We start from the raw sequence: 27,102 nt of genomic DNA on the forward strand, positions 1-27,102 counted from the left end.
AAATGTTTATGTCTACTTTTGAGCTTTTCTTAACTTGGTCTTGTTTTGTAATATAAATTTTATTAAACTCCATACACATATTTTCATTCTTATTCTGCTAAAACACGTTTTGTGTGCACTAAATAAATTTTAGAACATTAAAGATTATTTCAAGATGGCCAGTGTCTCTTTGTTGTCTAAACCACCTTTAAGTAGCTCAGGGCTGGAACATTAGACTGCTTTCATTGTAGTTCCTCTAGAATGATTCTTTTGCGGATTGCCAGAGGCTTATAGACATCATCACATTCATTCATTCAGTGGGTCAGTCAGCAAACACCATTCAGCATCTACCAAGTGCTGATTATCTTAGGTGTTGTGAAACAGATGATTAGGCAGTCACTCTCCTCAAGAAGGGTGACAGCAATGAGAGGTGAAATAAAGATAAAAACAGTTCTTGGATGACATGTTAAACTTTGCCTATCTGTCTTGAAAGAGATAAAGAATCACTGAATTTTTTGAAACAGTGGAAGGCCATGAAAAAATTTGTGTCTTGGAAATATCTCTCTAAATACTATAATCAGAGAACGTTCTGCATTTTGAACAAGAGGGATTAGTCTAAAACATTTCTAACTGCCTGCCATATACACAGACCTACTTCTGAAAAGACTCGTTTGTATGATGTGACTTTATTATCTTGTCAAAACCGAAATGGCTAGAACATTCACACACATGAGCACATAATGCAAGCACTAGAAATGTGATCGGATTTATGTAAGCAGAAAAGGAATTCATTGGGTGGGTATTAAGTACCTCACAGAATCTACTTAATCTGGGGGACCAGCTTGGAAAATGGGTAGGAGCTAAGGTAATATAACCAGAAATCTAGCCAAGATGGATTCAGTGCTGTGACTTCAGAGATTGATTTCTCAACTGTCCTTCCTGCTTTGCATCATTTGCCTAAGATTTAAAGTCGCAGATATCAGCATTCATTTGGCAGAGTCTCAGTCAAGTTCCCAAGCTCTAATTTACAGGGGGACAGACTGAGGAAATAGCTGGCCCTTAGACTCCTGTGTTCCCCAAAGTTCACCCAATTGGGAATTTCTCCCAAATAAAAAGAGTATTCTGGAGAGCAGAGAGAGCAAAACTATTACATTAAAAATATACTGATTTGGTTTCCTGGCTAAAACAAATACCACACAATGGGTTGGCTTAAACAATGGGAATTTATTGGATCATTGTTTTGAAGCTAGGAGAAGTTGAAAATCAAGGCATCATCAAGATACTTTCTTTCAGAGGACTGTGGCTTTCTGGGACAGGCTACCAGTGATCCTTGGTCTTCGGCTTTTCTGTCACAATAGTAATGCACATGGCAGCTTTTCCTTGCTTCTCTGGGTTCCACTGACTTCTGCCTTCTTTCTATGGCTTTCTCACTATGTGTCTGAGTTTCATTCTACTTATAAAGGACTTCAGTAATAGGATTAAGACCCATCCCAATTCAGTTGGGATATTTTAACTGAAGTTACTTTATCAAAAGAACCTATTTACTCTGGGTTCACACCCACAGAAATGGAGTAAGATTAAGAACATGTTTTTCTGGCATATATAACTCCAAGCCACCACGTGTACTTTCCTGAGATCTTTAAAATATGAATGTATGTGTATTGGCTCTGAGAATTATTTAAAAGATTATTTAAGAAAAGGCATAGTCACATGAAATCAACTTTTATTGGACTGTATTGGTGAGCTAAATTTTAGGGACTCCAGTATAAGCTTATTTCTCAAATTATGGTCCAAAGCAAAGGATGGGGTGTGGTGTGGGGGCCTACTCCATTCACTCATTCAGATTCCCAGGCTCTATCTTGTGGTTCTGCTCTTCTCTACATCTTCATGGTCCTTTCTATTCCAGTCAGCAGATAGGGAAAGAGTTCTGAAGGCCAGAACTTAAGTCATGTGGCCTAAGCCACCTGCAAGGGAGGCAGGAATATGTAGTGTATCCAGGTGCCCAGAAGAAAAAGTTTACTGAATATCAGTGTTATAAGTCTTAACCCCAGATCCCTCCAGTTTCCTTAAATGTGACTTAGTGAACACTCTCTCCATGAAAATAAGTTTGAAGTCATGTTTCTCCTCTGATTTTTTGGTAGTAGCTCTCCAGAGCATTGTTGTGAAGGATTTTGAAGCCAGATCCTGCACAAGAAGAAAAGAATTCTGTGGCTGACAAAATCTGCTGTGGGCATAGGGAGTGCTATCTTTTATGCAACGTATTTTTCATTTCTGACTTGTAACCTTCTAAATATAAAGTTTGGCTTGTTCTACCTCTAAGGATATTTACTTCTGAAAATTTCCATGCATTTAGTGACAGTAACATGGAATTGAAAGTCACAAGACCTGAGTTTGAATTCACTTCTGGTACTCAATAGCTAAATGAATTCGAGTCAGCCTTTTAGTCTCTCTGAATCTCAGTTTCTGGGTCTGAGAAAAAAGAATTTAAATGTATCCTACTACCTGCTGATCTTGGAGTGATCTTGTGTGGATCAAAAGAGATAACGTATTTGAAATTGTTTGTAAAGTCTTAACGCACAATGAAGACATTACAATAACTATTCTTTATTAGTCCTAAATATCTTTCAAGCTTCAAAGGGTTTTACTACTATGAGGTGTGATGATCAAATATCTAAGTATATAACTCATCAGACCCATGGTTCATTAAGTCCAATATTGTCATTGAGAAAGAAGCTCACGGGCAGGTAGAAGGCTGCCGCTATTGACCTTGATGTCAACTGTGAAGGATAGTGACAAAACCCAATATGTTCTCATTTCATTCACTAATCCATTAAGCCTTTATCCTCCTTGATTTAATGTAACTTTTTAAACTATATCTTGAGATTATCAACTTATACCCTCTTGTTCTCTATTCTCTGTGTGAAGCTTTACCTTCCCATTTCTAAGCTCACTCTGTTAGCCTCTTTCAGATTTCAAGGGAATGGGTTATAGTGGTTTATTGTTAGGTTTTTGGAGAAGAAAGGAAACCCAGGAATCTCTCAGCAGTAGCATTTGCAGGCTTGGTGGAGAGCCCAAATATCATTTATTTTTTGTCTTTCAAAATATATTAATAAAGTCATAATAGCCATTAAACACTTAACTTACCACATGTCAGGGACTGCCCTAAGCATTTTATATAAATGATCTCATGTAACAGCACAACGCCCTGCGAGGCAGGCTCTATTATTACTTCCAAATGTGCAAAGCGAGTCTCAGAGAGGCTAAATAACTTTCAGAACTGGTAAATGGATCTGAACCAAAGGAATTTCACCCTGGAATGTGTGCTCTTAACTGCTTGCTGTTTTGGCTCCCTTTGGTCAGCCAAGCAAAAGGATTACTCTTTACTGTCATGATGCTGCCAAATGCTGTGTTGGCCTTTTGTTCTCTGATTCTGCTTTCTGTTGCTGCCTTTCCTTTTGGTGTGTCTTAATGAAAAACTTCCTAGGAGAGTGAATATGATTGGGTCTGTTTCTTGCTAGTCCATATGGACTCTTTCCTCTGTTCTTCCACACTGGGGAGGGTTCTCACAATAAGCCACCTCCTAGCCAAAAATCTCGGTTCCCTTACATTCAGTCTACAAGGCTGCTTTCAGCAGGTTCTTGGCTCTTTGGGTTTTGAAAAGATATAAAGTCTCCTCATACAAAATGAGGCTTTCAGAGAAAGGCTTGTGGACATGGCAGGCCATTAGAGATGTTTTAGATTATCCACTCTTGCTCAAAATGCAGAATGTTCTCTGATTACAGTATTTAGAAATTTCTGGCCACGTTCATGCTCTCCTTGCCATTTGTGAAATGATACATTTCAATGACTACTCCCTCAACTCTTGCCTTTTCAAACCAAAGAATTCTTAATTATTTTGCCCAACATTCCTTCTGGCCTTCTATAGTTCTATTATGAATTTCCTCAGGTATGGGAATCCAGACCATATATATTTTTTTCCAATCTGCATGTACTAAGGTTTTGAAAAATAGAGGATAGTCCTTTTCTTTTATTTCTTGAATCTACTTGCTGAAGCCTCTAAAACAAAGGCCTAATTTCATTAATAGAGCAGTAAGGCCAACCATGACCCAGTCCCAATGGACCATTCTCTTCTCATATATGGCCTCTTTCCTTGACAAGCCTTACATGAAACCATACTCAATTTCCAGAATATGTATAACATACTCTAAATTCCTCATGCCTTTGCTCAGGCTACTTTTCTTTGCTTGAAATATCTTCCCCTACCCCATCCTTTCCATGTGGTATCATAATAGAGTGATTCAAAGCATGGGCTCTGGGGGCAAGCAATAATCAACTTAAATAACAGCTCTGCTTGGGAAAAATTTTTAATTCATGTGAACCTTATTCTCCTAACCTGTCAAATGGGAGTAATCATACTTATCCCTCAAGTGTTAATCACGTAATCAGACAAGGAGCATAATGTGGTTATTCCAATGCCTAGTAAAGAGTAAATAACAGTAAACGAAAGTTCTTCCTATATTTCTAGGCCCGGCTTTGGTGTTTTGCCCTTTTCCTTGCTCTCTTAACCAATGTCCCCTACCTCCTAAATCCATCCCTCCCCATCCATGGCATTGGCCACGTTCTCATCTGGCAACCACAGCACAGTTATATGTAAGTAATGGGATTGTATTCCAAGACACACCCATATTTCCAGTTGGAATTTCCTTTCCCTAATTGCCCAGCTCTCTATTCAAAGCAACATTAGTATTTTTGTAATAATACCTTGGGAAAAGATATGACCAACAAAATAGACAAATGAGATGAAATAGACAAATTCCTGGAAACACACAAACAAATACACTGACTCAGGGAGAACTAGAAGATCCCAACAAACCAATCACAAGCTGTATTAGTTAGGGTTCTCTAGAGAAACAGAATCAACAGGGAACACTTGCAAATATAAAATTTATGAAAGTGTCTCACGTGACCGTAGGAACGCAGAATCCAAAATCCACAGGGCAGGCTGCGAAGCTGATGACTCCGATGGATGGCCTGGATGAACTCCACAGGAGAGGCTCACCAGCCAAAGCAGGAATGGAATCTGTCTCCTCTGAGTCCTCCTTAAAAGGCTTCCCATGATTGCATTTAGCATCACTAATTGCAGAAGACACTCCTCTTTGGCTGATTACAAATGGAATCAGCTGTGGATGTAGCTGACGTGCTCATGACCTAATCCTATGAAACGTCTCATTGCAACAAACAGGCCAGCACTTGCCCAATCAGATGAACAGGTACCACAACTTGGCCAAGTTGACACCTGTCCCTAACCATGACACAAGTAAAGAGGTTCAGTCGGTTATCAAAAATCTTCCTACAAAGAAAAGCCCTGGGCCAAATGGCTTCACAGGGGAATTTTATCAAACATTCCAAAAAGAATTAACACTAATCCTGCTCAAACTTTTCCAAGATGTTGAGGAAAAATGAACTGCACCTAACTCATTTTATGAAGCTAATATCACTTTAATACCAAAATCAGGTAAAGATGCAATAAGAAAGGAAATACAGGCTAATCTCCTAATGAACATAAATGCAAAAATTCTCAATAAAATATTAGCAAATTGAATCCAACAACACAGTAAAAGAATCATGACCAAGTGGGGTTTATACCAGGAATGCAAGGATGGTTCAACACAAGAAATCAATATAATACAGCACATTAACAAATCAAAAGGGAAAAATTGCATGATCATCTCGATTGATACTGGGAAAGCATTTGACAAAATTCAACATCCTTTCTTATAAAAACATTTCAAAAGATAGGAATCAAAGGTAACTTCCTCAATATGATAAAGGGAATATATGAAAAACTGATCACCAGCATTGTACTCAATGGAGAGAAATGGAAAGCTTTCCCCCTAAGATCAGGAATGAGACAAGGATGACAACCATCACCACTGTTATTCAGCATTGTGCTAGAAGTTCTAGCTAGAGCAATCAGATAGGACAAAGAAATAAAAGGCATCCAAATTGGAAAGGAAGAAATAAAACTTTCATTATTTGCAGATAACATGATACAATACTCAGAAGATCCTGAGAAATCTACACCAAAGTTACTTGAGCTAATAAATACATTCAGCAAGGTGGTGGAATATAAAATTAATGTGCAAAAATCAGTAATGTTTCTATACACAAGCAATGACTTAACTGAGGAGTCAGTTAGGAAAAATTTCCATTCAAAATAGCAACTAAAAGAATCAAGTACTTAGGAATGAACTTAACTAGGGATGTAAAGGACTTGTACACAGAAAACTACATAACATTGCTTAAAGAAATAAAAGATCTAAATAGGTGGAAAGACATTCCCTGCTCATGGATAGGAAGGCGAAATATAGTTAAGATTGCAATTCTACCCAAATTGATCTACAGATTCAACACAGTGCCAATCAAAATTCCAACAATCTACTTTGAAGACTTGGAAAAGCTAGTTACCAAATTCATCTGGAAGGGAAAGAGACTCCGGATAGCTAAAAGCATCCTAAAAAAGAAGGTTGAAGTGGGAGGATTACCATTCCCTGACTTTAAAACTTTTATTATAAAGCCACAGTGGTTGAAACAGCATGGCACTGACACAAAGATAGAATATTGACCAATGGAATTGAATTGAGAGTGCAGAAATAGATGACCACATCTATGGTCAACTGATTTTTGGCAAGGCCCCCAAATTCGCTGAACTGGGACAAAATAGTCTTCAATAAATGGGCATGGAAGAACTGGATATCAATAGCCAAAAGAATGAAAGATGAGCCCTATCTTACACCCTATACAAAAATTAACTCAAACACTTAAATATAAGAACTAGCATCATAAAGCTTCTAGAAGAAAATGTAGGGAAACATCTTCAAGAACTAGTAATAGGAGGTAGCTTCCTAAACTTTACACCTAAAGCACAAGCAACAAAAGAAAAAATAGATAAATGGGAACTCCTCAAAATCAAATGCTTAAAAGACTTTGTCAAAAAGGTGAAGAGATAGCCAACTCACTAGGAGAAAATATTTGGAAATCACATATTGGGCAAAGATTTGATACCCTGTATACACAAAGAAATCATACAACTCAACAACAAAAGAACAAATAACCCAATTATAAAATGGGCTAAAGATATGAATAGACATTTTTTTGAAAAGCAAATACAGATGGTTCAAAATCACATGAAGAGATGTTCATTTTCATTGGCTATCAGGGAAATGCAGATCAAGACTACAATGAGATACCACCTCACACCTATAAGAATGGCTACTATTAAACAAACAGGAAACTATAAATGTTGGGGAAGATGTGGAGAAATTGGGACACTTATGCACTGCTGATGGGAATATATAATGGTGCAGCCACTACGGAAGACTGTTTGGCAGTTCCTTAAGAAACTAAATATCAATTGCCCTATGACCCAGCAATAGCACTACTTGGTATATACCCAGAAGAGCTGAAAGCAATGACACAAACAAGCATTTGCACACTGATGTTCATAGCAGATTATTCACAATCTCCAAAAGATGGAAACAAACCAAATGCCCATGATCAAATGAGTGGATTAAGAAAATGTGGTATATACACACGATGGAATATTATGCAGCAGTAAAATGAAATGACATCATGAAGCACATGACAAGATGGATGAGCCTTGAGGACATAATGCTGAGGGAAATAAGCCAGACACAAGACGATAGATATTGTATGATTCCACTTTTATGACCATGGATATAGGTAAAATCAGAGGCTTATAATACAGAATATAGGGGACTTAGAGATGCACAGAAGCTGGAGATGGGTAAGCAGTTAGTTAATGAGGTTGAACTCCAATGTAAGGGAATAGGTAGAAGTGAAGGTGGGTCTCTAGTGGGTCTATAAGCAATATTACCATATTGAAGATGAACAAGATTGGAAGAGGTTGTACAGACCTATGAGTCCTATTGAGTAACACTAGAAATATAAATTAGTTCTTTCAAGAACTTCTTCAAAGGTATGATTCATGTACAAAGAGTGTTTAAGTCCAGGGTACAGGGGGAAAACTACTATTGCATGCTATGGGCTATGTTTAAAAGGAAAACATCAGCACTACCACAGCAACAGCAGAGGTAAATAATGTGGGGACAGACAAGAGTCAAGGTGAGTGTTCTAGTTTGCTAGCTGCTGGAATTCAATATACCAGAAATGGAATGGCTTTAAAAGGGGGAATTTAATAAGTTGCTAGTTTACAGTTCTAAGGCTGAGAGAATGTACCAATTAAACCAGTCTATAGAAATGTCCAATCTAAGGCATCCAGGAAGATACCTTGGTTCAAGAAGGGTGACGAAGTTCAGGGTTTCTCTGTCAAGTGAGAAGGCAGATGGGAACATGGTCAGGGTTTTTCTCTCTCATCTGGAAAGGCACATGGTGAACATGGCGTCATCTGCTAGCTTTCTCTCCTGGCTTCCTTTCATGAAACTCCCCCAGGAGGCATTTTCCTTCTTCATTTCCAAAGATCACCGACTGGTGGACTCTACTTCCCATGGCTATGCCATTCTCTGGTCTCTCAGAATCTCCTGGCTTTCTCCCTAAGATTTCCTCTTTTATAGTATTCCAGTAAACTAATCAAGACCCAGCCGGAATGGGTGAAGACACTTCTCCACCTAATCCAGTTCAATAACCACTCTTGATTGAGTCACATCTACAGGGAGATGATCTAATTAAAGTTTCAGGCATACATAGTGCTGAATAGGGATTAAAAGAAATGGCTGCCTTTACAAAATAGGATTAGGATTAAAACATGGCTTTTCTAGGATACATACATCCTTTCAAATCGGCACAGTAACTAATAAAGTATCAGCGGCAGAGAATTCACATAGAATCAAGAGGCTACTCTGGAGGTTGTTCTTACGCAAGCTTCAGTTAGACATTGCTACCTATCATAACCTGCCAAACCCCAACAAGGACCATTCCAGCCAATCCTAAAAAACACCTAGAGCAGTATATAAGATTCCACAAGGGTTCCAGGCATTAGAGTAACTTTCCAGAAACCTACAACTTCCAGATGAGTCTCTGGACCAGGTAAGTCATGAAACCTAGATGGCTCAGCCTCTCCTGAACATCAGATAGTTCCATCTCCCTACTCTGTATTAGTGACAGACCCTTCCGACATGAAAATGTTAGAATGGCTATAGCCCAAACACCCCTAAAGAACGGGATAGAAAGATTGAAGGTGATGGTGGAGTTACACAGAGAAGATAGGATTTAACAAAATGAATATGATGACTGAATCACTAAATTGATCTCTTTTAGTCTCCAGTATCTTAGAGCAGTTAAAAGTAAAAACCTAAAATTTGGACTTGTAACCCATGTCAAATTCTGAAATATTTTCTACAACTAATTGTGATGCTGTGCTTTGAAATTATTGCTGTTTTGTATATATATTATTTTTCACAGAAAATAAGAAAAGTCGATTATGGTGACAAAAATTTTTTTTAAGTCTTCTTGCCTCCTATATTCTGGAGCAGCTAGAAGTAAAAATTGGAGAGGATGGTATGGTAGCATATGAAACACTCTGGGATCTGTCCGGTAACTACTTGTTGACGAGTGCTTTGAAAACTATTGCTTTTTTATTTGTTTTATATATATGTTATACTATACAATAAAAAAATAAATAAAATAAACAAAATAATAAAGGAATAAAATCATCTCTGGTCTCACCAGTAGCAGATAACCAAATTAATATTTTTACATACTTGCATACCAAAGAGTCTGTCATGGTCAGGTTCATCTGTCAACTTGGCCAAGTGGTGGTTGGGCAAGTGCTGGCTTGTCTGTTGTGATGAGGCCATTTCACAGAATTAAATCATGATCATGTCAGCTGCATCCACAGCTGATTCCATTTGTAATCAGCCAAAGGGGCATGTCTTCTGCAATGAGTGATGCTTAATCTAATCACTGAAAGCATTATAAGGAAGATTCAGAAGAGACAGGCTCTTCCTGTTTCGGCTGGTGAGCCTCTCCTGTGAGGTTTGTCCAGACCCTCCATAGGAATTGTCGGCTTCACAGCCTACTCTGTGGATTTTGGACTCTGCGTTCCCACGGTCACGTGAGACACTTTCATAAATTTTACATTTGCGAGTGTTCCCTGTTGATTCTGTTTCTCTAGAGAACCCTAACTAATACAGAGTCTTAGTACAAATCAATAAATATGCGTTGAACATCCAAACTATCAAAAATTACCAAATTGAGTTTACCATGTGTATCTACAATTTTTAATTCATCTTTTTCTCACTTATCGTTATACTGAGAACTTTTCCATGTATTAAAATGTTACATTTTTTCTTTTAAATGTCAATGTTTCTGATTTTTAGCTCCAAAGAGAAACTATTTCAATCATAAAAATTACACATGCTTATTGTAAAACATTTAAACATTACTGGAAAGAATGAAGAACAGTAAATCACATCCTCCAGAGATAACCAGTTAAAAGTCCTTTCTCATAACTCTACCCATTATAAATACATGTAACATATAATTGGGATATTATTCATGTAGCACATTGTTCTTTTCCATCCCCACTTATCAGTAGATGATGCCATCTTTCTAAATTAAACACAGATATTTCCATAATTATTTGATAGATGCTTATCCATCAAATTACAAATATATAATTAGGGGTCCCATAATTACAATTATTCATCAGAGGACATTTAGGTTGTTTCTAATATTTTGTTTTTATAAATAATGCTTCAGTGAGCAATCTGTTCACCTTGTTTGTCCACATTTGTGTATCTTTTCAGTAATCTCCTTGGACTAAATATCTAAACAACTAAATTGCTGAGTCAGTGGAAATATATGTATTTTTACCCTCTAGAAATGACAAATATTGTACCAATGTGCTCTCTCACCAACAAAGTAAGAGAGTGCCTGTTTGTCCATACTCTGGGCCACATTTAATATTATAAATCTTATCCATACCAATTCGATGGGTAAAAAAGAATTTAGTTTCCATTTTAATTCTGAAGTTATACATATTTTTATATTTATGATGTTTTGCTTGTTGATATCTTTTGCCTAGATTTTTCTGTTGTTTTTTTTTCCTGTTGATTCGCATGCACTTGTCAATTACCACTACCAACACATTGCCTTCTGCCAACCAGTACTTTTTTTTTTAGGCATAAGTAGTAAAGTTTATTAAAAGAGAAGTTTATTAAAAAGAGAGTACACGTTAGAGAGGTTAATGTGGGCGTGCCCAAGGAAGGGACTCGCCAGCCAGTACTTTTAAAAAACTCTATTTATGGTAATTTTGTAAATTCTATATGGAAAAATTTCATTTTTCATGGAATCATAAAACAACGTTTAGAATTATTTAATATTATCAAATCTACCAGTATTTTTACTTTGTGCCTTTTGATTGTGTTGCCATCCTTTAAAGACTTTTCATCACCTCTAGGTTATGAATATATTCACTTAACATTTTCTTCTGAGGTTTTTTAACATTTAAGTATTTAACCCGTACAAGATTTATCGAGAAGCACATTTTTTAAAATACTAATCAGCTGTTCACCGTCATTTATTGAATAAGTCATCTTTTCCCCTACGGAATTAAAATACCATCTTTTCATACAAAATTTCGCCCTGTACATGTATTTATTTCTGGGTCTTCTGTCTGGTACATAACGCTGCCTTAATGACTGTCGTGTTACGCTCTACTCTCCAGTGTGGTGAACTCCTCCTCACTCCCATGACACGCGCGTACTCTAATTCATTTAACCAATCCCCCGGTTGATGTCGGGAAATGTCCGATTTTCCCATACTATACAATGTGACTACTCCTGGAATAAATTAAATGCATTATTTGCTTCGGTGGCTCAAGTTGCGCAAATCATCTGTTTACACTTTCCCTGAAGTTATTTTAAAAAACACAACCAATATGTTTTGTTGACCTCTAATACGGAAAGAACCCACGACGGCCGGGGGTTAGGACTACCCGGCCTAGACTTCCCAGCAACACCAGAGGGGGCAGTTCTCCGGCTCCGCCGCAATCACATCCGGTTCCACCGCAGGTTCGGGCAACATGCAGGCGGAACCTTTCTGTCGCACCTCCGACTAGCAGTCCAAGCGGGGACGGTTTAGGCCTCCGCGCACCGTTCTCCAAGCGTGCTGCAGTTTATTTGGTGCAGCGAAGGCGGGCTGGAAGGTTCTGGCTGAATTTCTTTCGCCGTTAGCAGCATGGACGTCCTAGGGGAAGAGTTCGGTAACCTAACCCCAGAGCAGCTGGTGGCTCCGATCCCGACCGTAGAGGTGAGCGCCCGGCACGCGGTTGCAGAAGGGCCCGGGACACGCTCAAGGAGGCGTTGCCCGGAGAGTTCTCGCTATGGACGGGAGGCGGGCGGGTGGCATCGCGCATGCTCAAAGCATTGCGCGTGCTTATACTTTTCCTTGGTTGGCCGCCGCTAGCGTGTGGAAGGGGTGAGCCCAGAGAGCTGTCAGTGGTTACGGAAGCCGAGAGGCCCTCCGATGGCGCTCGGGTTGGACCCCTTCCAAGCTCCTGTTCGTTTGTGTCCGAGAAGATTAGCTCTCGTATCCACCCTGTGGGGTCCTATTGCTTCTTCGTTTTCAGACATATCGAGAAAAACAGTAGGACCCAGGGAGCTTAGTCCACTTTCATGAGGTCCTCTAGCTGTGGTGCGAAAGCCAAATCGTCTGAATCTTTTACTTTCTATCTTGACTTGTCCCACTCCAATCTGTCTTCTGCTCTGTAGCCAGAGTCATCAGTTTAAACACACAAATATGGTCACGTCTCTCCCTTGGTTTAACTTCTTCAATTTCTACCCATTGATCTTAGAGCAAAATTTAAAGTCTTTATGAAGGATTACAAGGCTTTCCTCAGTCTGTCCGCTGCTTACTTTTCCAGCCGCTTTTTCCACCATTGCACTTTGTAGATTAAATCCTAGATATCTATCATATGACTCCCTCCAGAGGCCTTCCTTGATTCTTCCAGATGTTAGATCCCCTTAGTACTTGCTACGATAGTGTCTTCTCCATTCTGGAGACTAACATTTAGTTTTTCTTTCCACTAGAATATGTTTGTCTTATTTGTTGTGTGTCCTCCGTTCTTGACCTGTAAAATGTTTTTATTGAATGAATGAATGAATTAGATTGAATGAATGTGATGAGTAACTTTATTGCCTTTTCCAAAGCAATGGTATCTAGAATGGTTTTAAGGGACTCAGAGAATGCCATTTTACTCATTTTTTATTGCTGGGTGTTGTCTGCATTTTTTGCTTTATGAAGTAAAGCTATAATTTTAGTGTTGAACTAACAAGAATCGGGACGGTACTTTATAAGAGAATTTCTTTAATAACAAATGAAAATAACTTTTCCTTTCAGTTGGGAAATTGATATGTTTATTTACTTCAGTGCTTTCTCTGTAAGTTTTCCTACATAGGTGCTATTTTGCCTGTTAACCATACCTAATATATTTTTCTGTACTCTGTATGCTATCATAGCAACATGGTAGGAGAAATAACACAGCTTTGGAGTCATGTAATCACTTGTTTATTGAACAGATTTTATTGAGGGATTACTGTGGGCCAGGCAGCATACCATTCCCAGGGATTGTACAAATTCAAAATCTCCCTCCCTGTCTTCCAGGAGTTTATGGGTTAAAGGGGGAGACATGTACACATGTGGAATAACATATAGTGGATTCTGTGATAGAAGGGAAAGTCTTTGTTACAACTGCAACTGATGGGTAAAATGTGATGCTCGAACTGAGTCTTAACAGATGGGGATGAAGTGTTGTGGTGGGAGAGGCATTCTGAATAAAAGGGACGCCATGAGCAAAAGCCTGAAAGTATTAAAAAGCCCATCATGTAGTTTCATGTGGTTTGGGAGAAAGATGTGAGGCTGGAGAAGTATCCAGGGGTGAGACCACAGAGGACGTTATGCTGTAGAGTTTAGACTTCATGAGGATGGTGTGGAGGCAATGGAGAATGGTAAGGTGATGAATGACAGGATCAGCTGTGAACATGGAAAAGATCACTCTAGCTTGAGTGTTGGTCATGGAATGGAGGGAAAATGGCAACTTTAAAGTAGACTTAAAAGAAAATATCACAGAAGTCCAGGTAAAAGACTATGAGGGCCTCAGCTGCAGTAGCAGAGGATGAATGTGAGGAAATTTAAAAGGAGGTGGACACAGTGGAACTTGTTCTCCAACTGATCAAGAAGCATCTGAGAGGTAGGACTCCCTGGGGTTTTAATTGGTAATGACTGTATAAATGATGTTGTTCGCTGAGATTGGGAATAGGGCAGGCTGAAAGGAAGGGGTAAGTTGGGGGATCTAATTTTGGGTGTATTGAGTTTGAGTAGTTCCTGAGCCCTTAAGGTGTTGCTGCCTGGTAAACAGTTGGAGGAGACATATTCATACCTTGTGGGTCACTGTAGCTGTGATATTTACTCACTTATTCATTTATTCATTCATTATCTATTGCAGATCTTTTATGCTCCTGGCACTGTGGTAAATAAGGTAGTCAGGGTCACTGTCCTTGAAAGTGCTTACATTTGTAACTGGGGAGGGAGGTGGGAGATCTTGAAATGGGGATGTTAAACAAGTGGTCTTTCAAATCCTTCACACCCAGCACACTTGGGAGTGAGAAAAGAAGTGTCCAGGGATAGAACTTTGAGGATACCAACATTTGCAGAGTAGGCAGAGGAAAGGAAGACCAAGAAGGCATTCTCAGAGGTAGGAAAGGCATTAGAAGAGAATGTTGTCACAGGAGCGTTACAAGAAGGGAGTGGTCAACATGGCCGACTGCTGTGGAAAGGCTGAGGGGAGCTCTTTGGAATTGGAATTGGAATATTGGAAACATTGGTGACATTTGCTAGAGCAGTTTCGTTAGTAGATGGGTCAGAATCTTGACTGTAATTGGTAGAAGAAGGAAAGAAAAATGAGGAACAGAGAAGGTCCTCTCTGACTACTTGTTGGGAAGTTAGTAAGCTGAAGAGCAGGAGAAGAAAAGAGAAAGTTTTGAGCTGTTTCAGGGTGAAAGGATGAAGCCAGTATCCAGGAGAGTTTGAACATCGAGGGAAGGGAAGGACTGTTAATAGGGCGAGGTTTTAGTCCTGGAAAAGATTGGAAAGGTGGGTTTGAGAGTCCAGGTAGAAGTGTTAGCCTTAGACTGGGGAATGGACACTTTCTTCCTTTGATGCTGGAGAAAATAAGGTAAGAGGATAGGTATAAGGAGAGAAATCTGAAGGTATGGGAGAGGAAGTTGAGGAACTAATGAGGAGTTTTTGACCCAGTTGCCACTTCTCTTCTTTTTTTCAAACAGTTATAATTCCACATGATAAAGCGTACAGATAATAACTGTTCAGTTAGGCAAATTTTGACTCTTGTGTATACCCTAATAACTACCACCCAAAACAAGATATAGAACATTTCCACCACCACAGAAAGTTCCCTTCTGACCTTCTTTCTCCAACCACATTTTGGTTTCTGCTATCATAGCTCAGTTTTGCCTGACCTCTTTCTTGAAAAACTTTCTTTACTTTCTCCAAGTTGTCTTTCTCCCTCACTTTCTCCTACTCCATTTCAGCCTCCTTTCCTGGATATGCCTTCTACCCCTCATCTCTAAAGGTCAGATGTTGGAGTGTTCTAGGCCTCATATCATGGAACTCTTCTCTCTTAGAGGATGTCACCATGGCTTTAATTAACCATCCATTTGCTGACCTCTCCCAAATTTATATCGACAGGCCATGTTCTTTTGATACTCCAGACTCATATTTGTTGCCTACTTGACATGTCCACTAGAATGTGTAATGGATATCTCAAATTTAACATGCCCAAATCCAAGCTCCTCATAACCCCTCCACACCTAAATTTGCTGCAGCAAGTTCCCTGTCTCCTCCTCTCCATAAATGGCAACTCCTTTCCTCTAGTTGCTCAAACCCAAAACCTTGGTGTCTTGACTCATCTTTCTCGCAGATTCCCCATTTAATCCATTATCAAGTCCTGTTGGCTCTACCTTTAAATTGTATCTCCTAAATAACACCTCACTACCTATATTGCTACCACCCTGAATTATTGCAGTAAATTCCCAAATGGTCCTCCTGCTTCTAACCTTGTCTATTCTCAATCCAGCAGCCAGAGTGACTTGAATGAGTCAGGTCATCACGTCACTTCTTTGCTCAGAAACTTCCAGTGTTTCTCTAGCCACTCAGAATGAAAACCAAAGTTTTTACAGTTGTTGCAAAGATCCGGTCTCTTTCTCTTTACGTGTTTTAAATAGCACCATCCCCATCATTCTTTTCTCTTGCCCTTCTTTATTTTTCTTCATAGCACTTAGTACCACCCAGCACTTACTAATTTATGTTTATTTGTTGTCTGTCCTTCTACTAGAATGTAAACTCCATGAGAGCATTTTTTTAAAATAACTGTATGACCCTATTTAACTTGCATGAACCTTTCTTTGTACATCTGTCAAAAGGACATAATAATAACCAAGTAAATTGTGATTGTGAACATACTCAGTTTTTATTTGGTCTCTTCCCAAACCTCTATCTATAAAATAAACCATCTGTGAAATTGCTTTTAGCTCTAAAGGCAATAAAAATATTTATTGACAGTCCTCTGATAACACATCATGAATGTTTTTTAGTTTGAATAGAGTTGCAGTGTTATGCCTATAATAGTCAAGTGTTTATTTTGAGAGTTATGGAAAATCATAGAGCCTTTGTTTTTATTGTCTTTATTCTTTAAAATATTCCCTTTGTATAAATACTCTATGCCCATAAATATTTTTCTTATTGGGAGATTTCACCAGATTTTAACTCCCTTACATGGGCTATAACTGAAATAAGCAGAAAAGACTTCTAAAGAGTCATAGTAGAAGTGTCAAAGTCTGAATATTTTCCCCCATAGGAAAGCTCCTTAGGCCCTTAGCAGAAACTGTTTTATCTTGCTTTGAATGCAGTCCTAACCATTTGTCAGGTCTTCCATTAGCGACCTGGATGCCGTACATGAGAAGTGGCTTACATGGTAGGCCACTTACACCCTCAGAAAGATATAAAAAGCAGGCCCAGTAACTCAAGAGGTATGGCAGTTTGGAGCTATTTAAGGTGGGAGGCAAACCCCACGTGTATGGTCCTCCTGTAGCCCTGAGATGAGCTCTGTCCACATACTATTTGAGAGAGAATGGGAGTGAGAAAGAACTCCTATTGGACTATGAGACCCAGTTTCCCCACCAGACTTGCTGAGTCTCACTGTTCCCTTGTCTGGGTGGGGAAAAACCAGCTTATTCAGGATTTGTTATGAGAATAAAATAAAGTATGAAGAGTTCTTGGAAACTTGCATCATTGATGATAGGTTAAATTATATTCTAAGAAATCTTATATATAGGTGTATGTACATTATACATGTGTATGTATACATTTATTATATATATATGATTTCTATAAAAGTGATTACAATTTAAGCATTGTTCTTTTTGTTTTGATTTACTTTCTTTTGTTTGCAAGTAATTTTTGGTACATTAAAATAACTTCTTATGAAAGTATTGTGGTCACTGGCATAGAGTCCTGATATTCTTATTTCTTATTCACAGGAAAAATGGAGGCTGCTTCCAGCTTTTTTAAAGGTAATTGTTTATATTTAGTATTAAATGGGTATTTTTCAGTTGAAAACATCAAGCAGTTAAGCCTTTTTTATAGATTAAATTTTTATCACCACTACTTTGCTAGGTTTTAGAAATACAAGTATGAGCTAAATCTTTCCTAAAAGATGCTGAGGAATGGTTATCCACTTGTAGAGATAGGAAATAGTATAGTAAAATGTGAATGATAAAAACAAAAAGTGCTAGTTGGCAAAAGAGATGTTGCAGGTAGTCAGAGAAGGCCTCCCTAATGAGGCCAGACATGAGTTATGTTTTAAAATAAAAGCATTTAACTGAGCCGAAAGCTGGAATGCAGAGAACATGGTATCATAAGAGTGCTAAAGAGGAGACTGCCTGGGGTCTGTAGGAAACAGTGACTGGGTCTGATTGGCTGGAATGGATGGGTGGATAGGCAAGTCCAAGGAACCATTGAATATAAGTTAGGTGTAGGGCTTCAATTCGGTTCTAAAGTGCTTGGCTGAGAAGTAATGGGAACAAACATGGTGGTCCCTTCTCCTGTGGAACTTAAAGACTAGCAGGGAAAAGTGACTAAACAATTAGAAAATTAGTGGTTATTATGAGGGGAGATACTGAATGCTATGGAAGCCTATGACAATTGTATATAACCCATCCTGGAAGTCAGGAAAGGCTCCTGAGGGAAGGCACATGGAAACAGAGACTTGAAAAAGGAGTAGAGCTTTGTCTGGCTAGTAAGGTGTTACAGGAAGAGGAGAGAGTACTGGGAGATGGGCTGGAGAGGCCCTTAGGGACCAGATTTATGACACAACCTAAAAGCCATGTTAATGATTTTGGCATTTCTTGTAATGGCAGTAAGAAGCTATAAAAGAGTTTTTAAGTTCGAGAATGACAGAGAATGAAGTAAAATGGTAGTAAGGTCAAGTACAGGGATTTTTTTTAAAACAAAGTTTTATTGGGATATATTCATATACCATAGAATCCATCCAAAGTCTACAGCCAATAGCTTTTGGTATATTCAGAGTTTTGCATTTGTCATCACAGTCAGTTTTAGAACATTTTCATTACTCCAGAAAGAAAAGCCCCATACCCCTTAGCAGTCAGTGTAGTCTCAATCCCTCTATCCTTCCTCATCCCTCTGTAAACACTAAGCTATTTCTGTCTTTATAGATTTATTTAAATTTGCATTTTATATAAATGGAATCATCCAATATGTAGTACTTTGTGTCTGATGTCTTTCACTCACATGATGTTTTTTTTGTTAGAGAAGTTGTAGACTTACAGAAAACTTATGTAAAAAATGTAACATTCCCATATACCCCCCATTGTTGACACTGCATTAGTTTGTTACAGTTGATGAAAGAATATTAAAATAGTCCTATTAACTATAGTCTGTAGTTTGCATTAGGTATATTTTCTCCCCATTTACCATCCTATTATTAATACCTTGTAATAGTGTCATACATTTGTTACAGTTCATGAAAGAGCATTCTTCTATTTGTATTATTAACCATAGTCCATTGTCCACATCAGGATTCACTGTATTATAAAGTCCATGTTTTATCTTCTAACTTTCATTCCAGTAACATACACGACCCAAATCTTCCCCTTTCAACTGCATTTACCATACATAATTTACCTCTTTTAATTACACTTGCAATAATGTGCAACCATCGCCACTATCCATATTCAAATCTTTACAATCAACCTAAATAGAAATTCTGTACAAATTAAGCATCAGCTCCCCATTCTCTACCCTAACCTATCCACTGGTAATCTATATTCTATATATAGAATATACAGAGAGATTTACTCTGTGAGTTTGCTTATTCTAATAAGTTTAATTAGTGAGATTTACAGTATTTGTCCTTTTGTGCCTGGCTTATTTCACTCAGCATAATGTCCTCAAGATTCATTCATGTAGTTGCATGCATCAGGACTTCATTCCTTTTTACAGCAGAATAATATTCTATCATTATGTATATACCACATTTTATTTGTCCATTATTAGTTAATAAATGGTTTGTTTCATCTTTTGTCAATTCTGAATTATGCCAATATGAACATCATTGTACAAATATCTGTTCGAGTCCCTGCTTTCAATTCTGCTGGGTATATACCTTGTAGTGAAATTGCTAGATCATAGGGTAATTTTATATTTAACCTCCTGAGGAACTGCCAAACTGTCCAAGGGAAGGGATTTTGTGTGTGTGTTATTTCTTATTGTAAAAAAAAGATGTAAGGAATCTGTATTTAAGCAATAAGAAGAGGTAGCTTTTGTGAATCTAAAGAGGAGCCATTTGATGGTGTACAGTCTAAGATGAGGTAAAGGACTTGATACAGACATGACTCGTTATTTATTTTATTCATGTATATGTCATAAAGTCTGGATTTTTCTGTACTCAGACCACCTTGAAATATTTTTGTCCATGAACAAAAGTATAAGGATTTTAAGCCCCTCTAACTGATGACAGGTTATGCAAAGTTTGTCAGGTTGCCATGGCTGTTGGCTGACAGAATCAAGACAGAGAGGTTTTGTTAGGCTGGGAAGGTAAAAGTGGAGAGACAAATATAAATCCCTGTACTTAGTTTTGTGCAAGTACCAAATGCAGCATGCCTGACTTAATAGCCCTTTTGTGTGAGTATGAAAATCACCCCTTGAATTTTAGTAGAGGGAAAGCTCAGCATGGGTAGTTTCTTTGATAGCAATGGTATAATATCCAGAATGAGGGAATTGGTAGTCCTACTGTATGTACTGGTCAGCTTCTCAAGAATGTTGGAGTGAGTTCAGCAATGGCTGCTAAAGGGTCTAGAAGGCATGCCTGTGAGAAGTGGTTGAAGGGTGTGTGTTAGCCTAGAAATGAGAATATGAGAGATGTGATAACTAAATGAACTGACTCATAGAAGGCATTGTCTCCAATAGAGAATACATTTAAGTAGTAGAACTTTAGGAAGGCAGACCTCCAATCATTCTAAATACCGTCCCCCCCCCATCTCCCCAACAATCAGGAGTGTTTAAAAATTAAAGTTAGTGAGATCCCTGTAAGGAAGCGTAAAGCAAAGATTCTGTGCTTTCCTGTCAGGTACATTCTAGAGGTATTATATGAATTGTGCTTGAAGATTAAACAAAAATATGAATGCGTATAGTCCTTTTCAGTCCTAAGATTTTGGAGTCCGTGTGTTCGTTATCTCAGTGTTTTCCATAGCAGCACACTCCTATGTGCTAAGCTATGTGCACTGTCTCTGGGCAATTGTTGCCCACATATACTGAGACAAAGGGAAGATACAGCTAAATGTGTGTCTGATCTTAATTGTCTTGAGTTTCACTCTGCTTTCAATTTTAAATGCAACTATCTTCAGCTGTCCTTATAGAGATACGTAATTTTTCCCTCTTTGATCTTTAAGTGATATGATTGACTAGGGATTAGGTATGTGAAAATCATGAAATTGCCCAAGTTGGAGAAAGATGAAAGAGAAAATAGACATGGTTTGAGGAAGAGGTAATGGTCAACTACTATATTTTTTTCTTGGATTTTTTTTTTTATTCAGTGTATACAGAGAAAATCCTGCCTCGTTGTTTAGCTTATGGGGAGTCCAGATGTTTATTAGCTTGTGGGGACTTCAGAGGTATGTTCAAATACTCAAATGTCTTAAATTCCAAAGGTCAGGTTGCTTCACAAGGAGGAAGATTTTGAGGTTTACTAGTAAAGTGGAAGAGAAATGGAATGATGATGCATAATTAGTTTTATTAAATTAAGCTCATAGAATTTCTTTTTTTCTCAATTGGTTTTGAGAAAAATTTGATGGTCACCTGTGGGGTTATAATCTATTATATGTCTTCTATTTTGTGGCTAATCTACTTTTTACGTTTTATTTGTTTAGGTGAAAGGCCTTGTGAAACAGCATATAGATTCTTTTAACTATTTCATTAATGTAGAGGTAAGCATCAAATCTTAGAAAGAGGTTTGAGCAAAGAATTAATTTAGACTCAGAGTATTTCCTAATATTTATCTTTTCCCTTTAGATAAAGAAGATAATGAAAGCAAATGAAAAGGTTACAAGTGATGCTGACCCCATGTGGTACTTAAAGTAAGGAATCAACTATTTTTTATTTGTTATTTTGATTATCTAGCATTTTAAAAAGTTAATATAGTTGCTATTAAACCTTTAAAAAGAATTCCCTTTTTATCTGTTTAATAAGGTAAAGTGTTCAAATTTGATTTTTAATTGGTAGACTACTTATAACAACTAGAATTGTGACAGAGAAGATTACATTCCAAATGTCCTAAAAACTTACTATTTTGAAATAATTTTAGGCTTATAAAAAAGTTACAAAAATATTGCGAAGAGTTCCTTTATACCCTTCACCCAGCTTCCCTTAATATTTAGATCTTTCGTGATCAAAACCAGGAGGTTAACATTAATACACTACTAGTAATTAATCTATAGACCTTATTAAAAAACTTCCCATTACTATCCTTTTTTGGTTCGGGATTCATGCCAAGATCTCATGTCTCCTTAGTCACCTCCAGTCAATGACAATTCCTCATTCTTTCTTTTTTTTTTGAACTTTTTTTATTAATTAAAAAAAAATTAACAACAAACAAAACAGTAAGATATCATTCCATTCTACATATATAATCAGTAATTCTTAATATCATCATATAGTTGCATATTCATCATTTCTTAGAACATTTGCATCGATTTAGAAAAAGAAATAAAACGATAACAGAGAAAAAAAAAGATTATACATACCATACCCCTTACCCCTCGCTTTCATTTACCACTAGCATTTCAAACTAAATTTACTTTAACATTTGTTCCCCCTATTATTTATTTTTATTCCATATGTTCTACTATTCTGTTGATATGGTAGATAAAAGGAGCATCAGACACAAGGTTTTCACATTCACAGAGTCACATTGTGAAAGCTATATCATTGTTTAATCATCATCAAGAAACATGGCGACTGGAACACAGCTCTACATTTTCAGGCAGTTCCCTCCAGCCTCTCCACTACATCTTGTACAACAAGGTGGTATCTACTTAATGCATAAGAATAACCTCCAGGATAACCTCTTGACTCTGTTTGGAATCTCTCAGCCATTGACACTTAGTCTCATTTCACTCTTCCCTCTTTTGGTCGAGAAGGTTCTCTCAATCCCTTGAGGTTAATTCTCAGTTCATTCTAGGGCTTTTCTCAGTCCCTTGATGCTGAGTCTCAGCTCATTCCAGGATCTCTGTCCCACGTTGCCAGGAAGGTCCACACCCCTGGGAGTCATGTCCTATGCAGAGAGGGGGAGGGTGGTGAGACTGCTCGTCGTGTTGGCTGGAGAGAGAGGCCACATCTGAGCAACAAAAGAGGCTCTCTTGGGGGTGACTCTTAGGCCTAAATTTTAAGTAGACTTGACCTATCCTTTGTGGGGTTAAGTTTCATATGAACAAACCCCAAGACTGGGGGCTCAGCCTATAGCTTTGGTTGTCCACATTGCTTGTGAGAATATCAAGAATTCAACTTGGGGAAGTTGAATTTCTTCCCGCTCTCACCATTTCCCAAAGGGGGCTTGCAAATACTTTTCCAGTCACAGATCAAATCACTCTGGGATTCATCGGGGCATCACTCTGGACAAACCACCAAAATCTCTTGTCCTACCTGAGATTCCAAGTACTTATGGTGTTCAAGCAAACTATCTACATAAGTTATATTAGGAAATGCTCTAGTCAAAATATAAATTTTGTAACAAATAAACATTTTTGCTTTAGTCTCACACATAAGGTGACATTTTAAAATATTAATTGGCATCTATTTTCAGCACCCTGCAATAATGACATTCCTTTGTACTTCCTCATGCAAAAACATTTTTAAAATTTGTACATTGTACATTTCACTATTATTATACACTCTAGGCATTCCTAGATTATACCATCTCAATCTTTAACATCTGTCTTTCTTTCTGATTTCATTTATGTCCCCAGCCCTCCTCCCTCTATCATTCTCACATGCAGCTTCATTCAGTGTTTTAACATAATTATATTACAGTTACGTAGTATTGTGCTGTCCATTTCTGAGTTTTTGTATCCAGTCCTGTTGCACAGTCTGTATCCCTTCAGCAGTTACGCAATGTCTTACCCTATTTCTGTCTCCTCATGGTCTCTGTTACCAATGACATATTCCAAGTTTATTCACTAATGTCATTTCATATCAGTGAGACCATACGGTATTTGTCCTTTAGTTTTTGACTAGTCTCACTCAGCGTAATGTTGTGACGGTCCATCCATGTTGTTACATACTTCATAAGTTTATTCTGTCTTAAAGCTGCATAATATTCCATCATATGTATATACCACAGTTTGTTTAGCCACTCGTCTGTTGATGGACATTTTGGCTGTTTCCATCTCTTTACAATTGTAAATAATGCTGCTATAAACATTGGTGTGCAAGTGTCCGTTTGTGTTTTTGCCCTTAAGTCCTCTGAGTAGATACCTAGCAGTGGTATTGCTGGGTCATATGACAATTCTATATTCAGCTTTTTGAGGAACCGCCAAACTGCCTTCCACAGTGATTGCACCATTTGACATTCCCACCAACAGTGGATAAGTGTGCCTGTTTCTCCACATCCTCTCCAGCACTTGTCATTTTCTGTTTTGTTGATAATGGCCATTCTGGTGGGTGTGAGATGATATCTCATTGTGGTTTTGATTTGCATTTCTCTAATGGCCAGGGACATTGAGCATCTCTTCATGTGCCTTTTGGCCACTTGTATTTCCTCTTCTGATAGGTGTCTGTTCAAGTGTTTTTCCCATTTTGCAATTGGGTTGGCTGTCTTTTTGTTGTTGAGTTGAACAATCTCTTTATAAATTCTGGATACTAGACCTTTATCTGATATGTTGTTTCCAAATATTGTCTCCCATTGTGTAGGCTGTCTTTCAACTTTCTTGATGAAGTTCTTTGATGCACAAAAGTGTTTAATTTTGAGGAGCTCCCATTTCTTTCTTTCTTTCTTCAGTGCTCTTGCTTTAGGTGTAAGTTCTATAAAACCACCTCCAATTATAAGATTTATAAGATATCGCCCTACATTTTCCTCTAACTGTTTTATGGTCTTAGACCTAATGTTTAGATCTTTGATCCATTTTGAGTTAACTTTTGTATAGGGTGTGAGATACAGGTTCTCTTTCATTCTTTTGCATATGGATATCCAGTTCTCTAGGCACCATTTATTGAAGAGACTGTTCTGTCCCAGGTGAGTTGGCTTGACTGCCTTATCAAAGATCAAATGTCCATAGATGAGAAGGTCTATATCTGAGCACTCTATTTGATTCCATTGTTTGATATATCTATCTTTATGCCAGTACCATGCTGTTTTGACCACTGTGGCTTCATAATACGCCTTAAAGTCAGGTAGCGTGAGACCTCCAGCTTCTTTTTTTTTCCTCAAGATACTTTTAGCAATTCGGGGCACCCTACCCATCCAGATAAATTTGCTTATTGGTTTTTCTATTTCTGAAAGTAAATTGTTGGGATTTTGATTGGTATTGCATTTAATCTGTAAATCAATTTAGGTAGAATTGACATATAAACTATATTTAGTCTTCCAATCCATGAACACGGTATGCCCTTCCATCTATTTAGGTCTTCTGTGATTTCTTTTAACAGTTTCTTGTAGTTTTCTTTGTATAGGTCTTTTATCTCTTTAGTTAAATTTATTCCTAGGTATTTTATTCTTTTAGTTGCAATTGTAAATGAAATTCGTTTCTTGATTTCCCCCTCAGATTGTTCATTACTAGTGTGTAGAAACACTACAGATTTTTTAATGTTGATCTTGTAACCTGCCACTTTGCTGTACTTGTTTATTAGCTCTTGTAGTTTTGCTGTGGATTTTTCAGGGTTTTCGACATACAGTATCATATCATCTGCAAACAGTGAGAATTTTACTTCTTCCTTTCCAATTTTGATGCCTTGTATTTCTTTTTCTTGTCTAATTGCTCTGTCTAGAACTTCCAACACGATGTTGAATAACAGTGGTGATAGTGACATCCTTGTCTTGTTCCTGATCTTAGGGGGAAAGTTTTCAGTTTTTCCCCATTGAGGATGATATTAGCTGTGGGTTTTTCATATATTCCCTCTATCATTTTAAGGAAGTTCCCTTGTATTCCTATCCTTTGAAGTGTTTTCAACAGGAAAGGATGTTGAATCTTTTCCTTCTCTGCATCAATTGAGATGATCATGTGATTGTTCTGCTTTGATTTGTTGATATGGAGTATTACATAATTGATTTTCTTATGTTGAACCATCCTTGCATACTTGGTATGAATCCTACTTGGTCATGATGTATAATTCTTTTAATGTGTTGCTGGATACGATTTGCTAGAATTTTGTTGAGGATTTTTGCATCTATATTCATGGGAGAGATTGTTCTTTAGTTCTCTTTTTTTGTAATATCTTTGTCTGGTTTTGGTATGAGGGTGATGTTGGCTTCATAGAATGAATTAGGTAGCTTTCCCTCCACTTCAATTTTTTTGAAGAGTTTGAGCAGGGTTGGTACTAATTCTTTCTGGAATGTTTGGTAGAATTTACATGTGAAGCTGTCTGGTCCTGGACTTTTCTATTTGGGAAGCTTTTGAATGACTGATTTGATTTCTTTACTTGTGATTGGTTTGTTGAGGTCATCTATTTCATCTTGAGTCAAAGTTGGTTGTTCATGCCTTTCTAGGAAGTTGTCCATTTCATCTACATTGTTGTATTTATTAGCATAAAGTTGTTCATAGTATCCTATTATTACCTCCTTTATTTCTGTGGGTTCAGTGGTTATGTCTCCTTTTCCATATCTGATCTTATTTATTTGGATCCACTCTCTTCTTCTTTTTGTCAATCTTGCTAAGGGCCCATCAATCTTATTGATTTTATCATAGGTTTATTGGTTTCTCATAAAACCAACTTCTGGTTTTATAGATTTTCTCTATTGTTTTCATGTTCTCAATTTCATTTATTTCTGCGCTGATCTTTATTATTTCTTTCCTTTTGCTTGTTTTGGGTTAGTTTGCAGTTCTTTCTCCAGTTCTTCCAAGTGGACAGTTAATTCCTGAATTTTTGCCCTTTCTTCTTTTTTGATATAGGCATTTAGGGCAATAAATTTCCCACTTAGCACTGCCTTTGCAGCAACTCATAAGTTTTGTTGTGTTATGTTTCCATTTTAATTCACCTCAAGATATTTACTGATTTCTCTTGTAATTTCTTCCTTGACCCACTGGTTGTTTAAGAGTGTGTTGTTGAGCCTCCACGTATTTGTGAATTTTCTGGCACTCTGCCTATTATTGATTTCCAACTTCATTCCTTTATGATCTGAGAAAGTGTTGTGTTTGATTTCAGTCTTTTTAAATTTGTTGAGACTTGCATTGTGACCCAGCATATGGTCTATCTTTGAGAATGATCCATGAGCACTTGAGAAAAAGGTGTATCCTGCTGTTGTGGAGTGTAATGTCCTATAAATATCTGTTAAGTCTAGCT

The 27,102-nt window shown here is 37.6% G+C and overlaps 1 protein-coding gene across 6 annotated transcripts in view; it reads left to right on the forward strand.

Annotated features, from left to right (window-relative positions):
- Nucleotides 1-11,974: 11,974 nt before the first annotated feature.
- POLR3B (RNA polymerase III subunit B) overlaps nucleotides 11,975-27,102 on the forward strand; it is a 150,690-nt gene continuing 135,562 nt past the window's right edge. The window contains exons 1-5 of one of the 6 annotated variants that reach the window (XM_077168607.1): nucleotides 12,484-12,549; nucleotides 14,089-14,209; nucleotides 17,574-17,606; nucleotides 21,480-21,536; nucleotides 21,622-21,686. In XM_077168607.1, coding sequence (XP_077024722.1) covers nucleotides 21,634-21,686 — 53 coding nt within the window. In that variant the 5' untranslated portion in view covers nucleotides 12,484-12,549; nucleotides 14,089-14,209; nucleotides 17,574-17,606; nucleotides 21,480-21,536; nucleotides 21,622-21,633. Of the gene's footprint in view, nucleotides 12,271-12,452; nucleotides 12,655-13,474; nucleotides 14,210-17,573; nucleotides 17,607-21,479; nucleotides 21,537-21,621; nucleotides 21,687-27,102 lie in introns of those variants that run through there. The other 5 variants (XM_077168610.1, XM_077168605.1, XM_077168608.1 and 2 more) reach the window with 5 other exon arrangements.

This window comes from Tamandua tetradactyla, chromosome 7 (assembly GCF_023851605.1).
Source record: "Tamandua tetradactyla isolate mTamTet1 chromosome 7, mTamTet1.pri, whole genome shotgun sequence".
Lineage (NCBI taxonomy): Eukaryota > Metazoa > Chordata > Mammalia > Pilosa > Myrmecophagidae > Tamandua > Tamandua tetradactyla.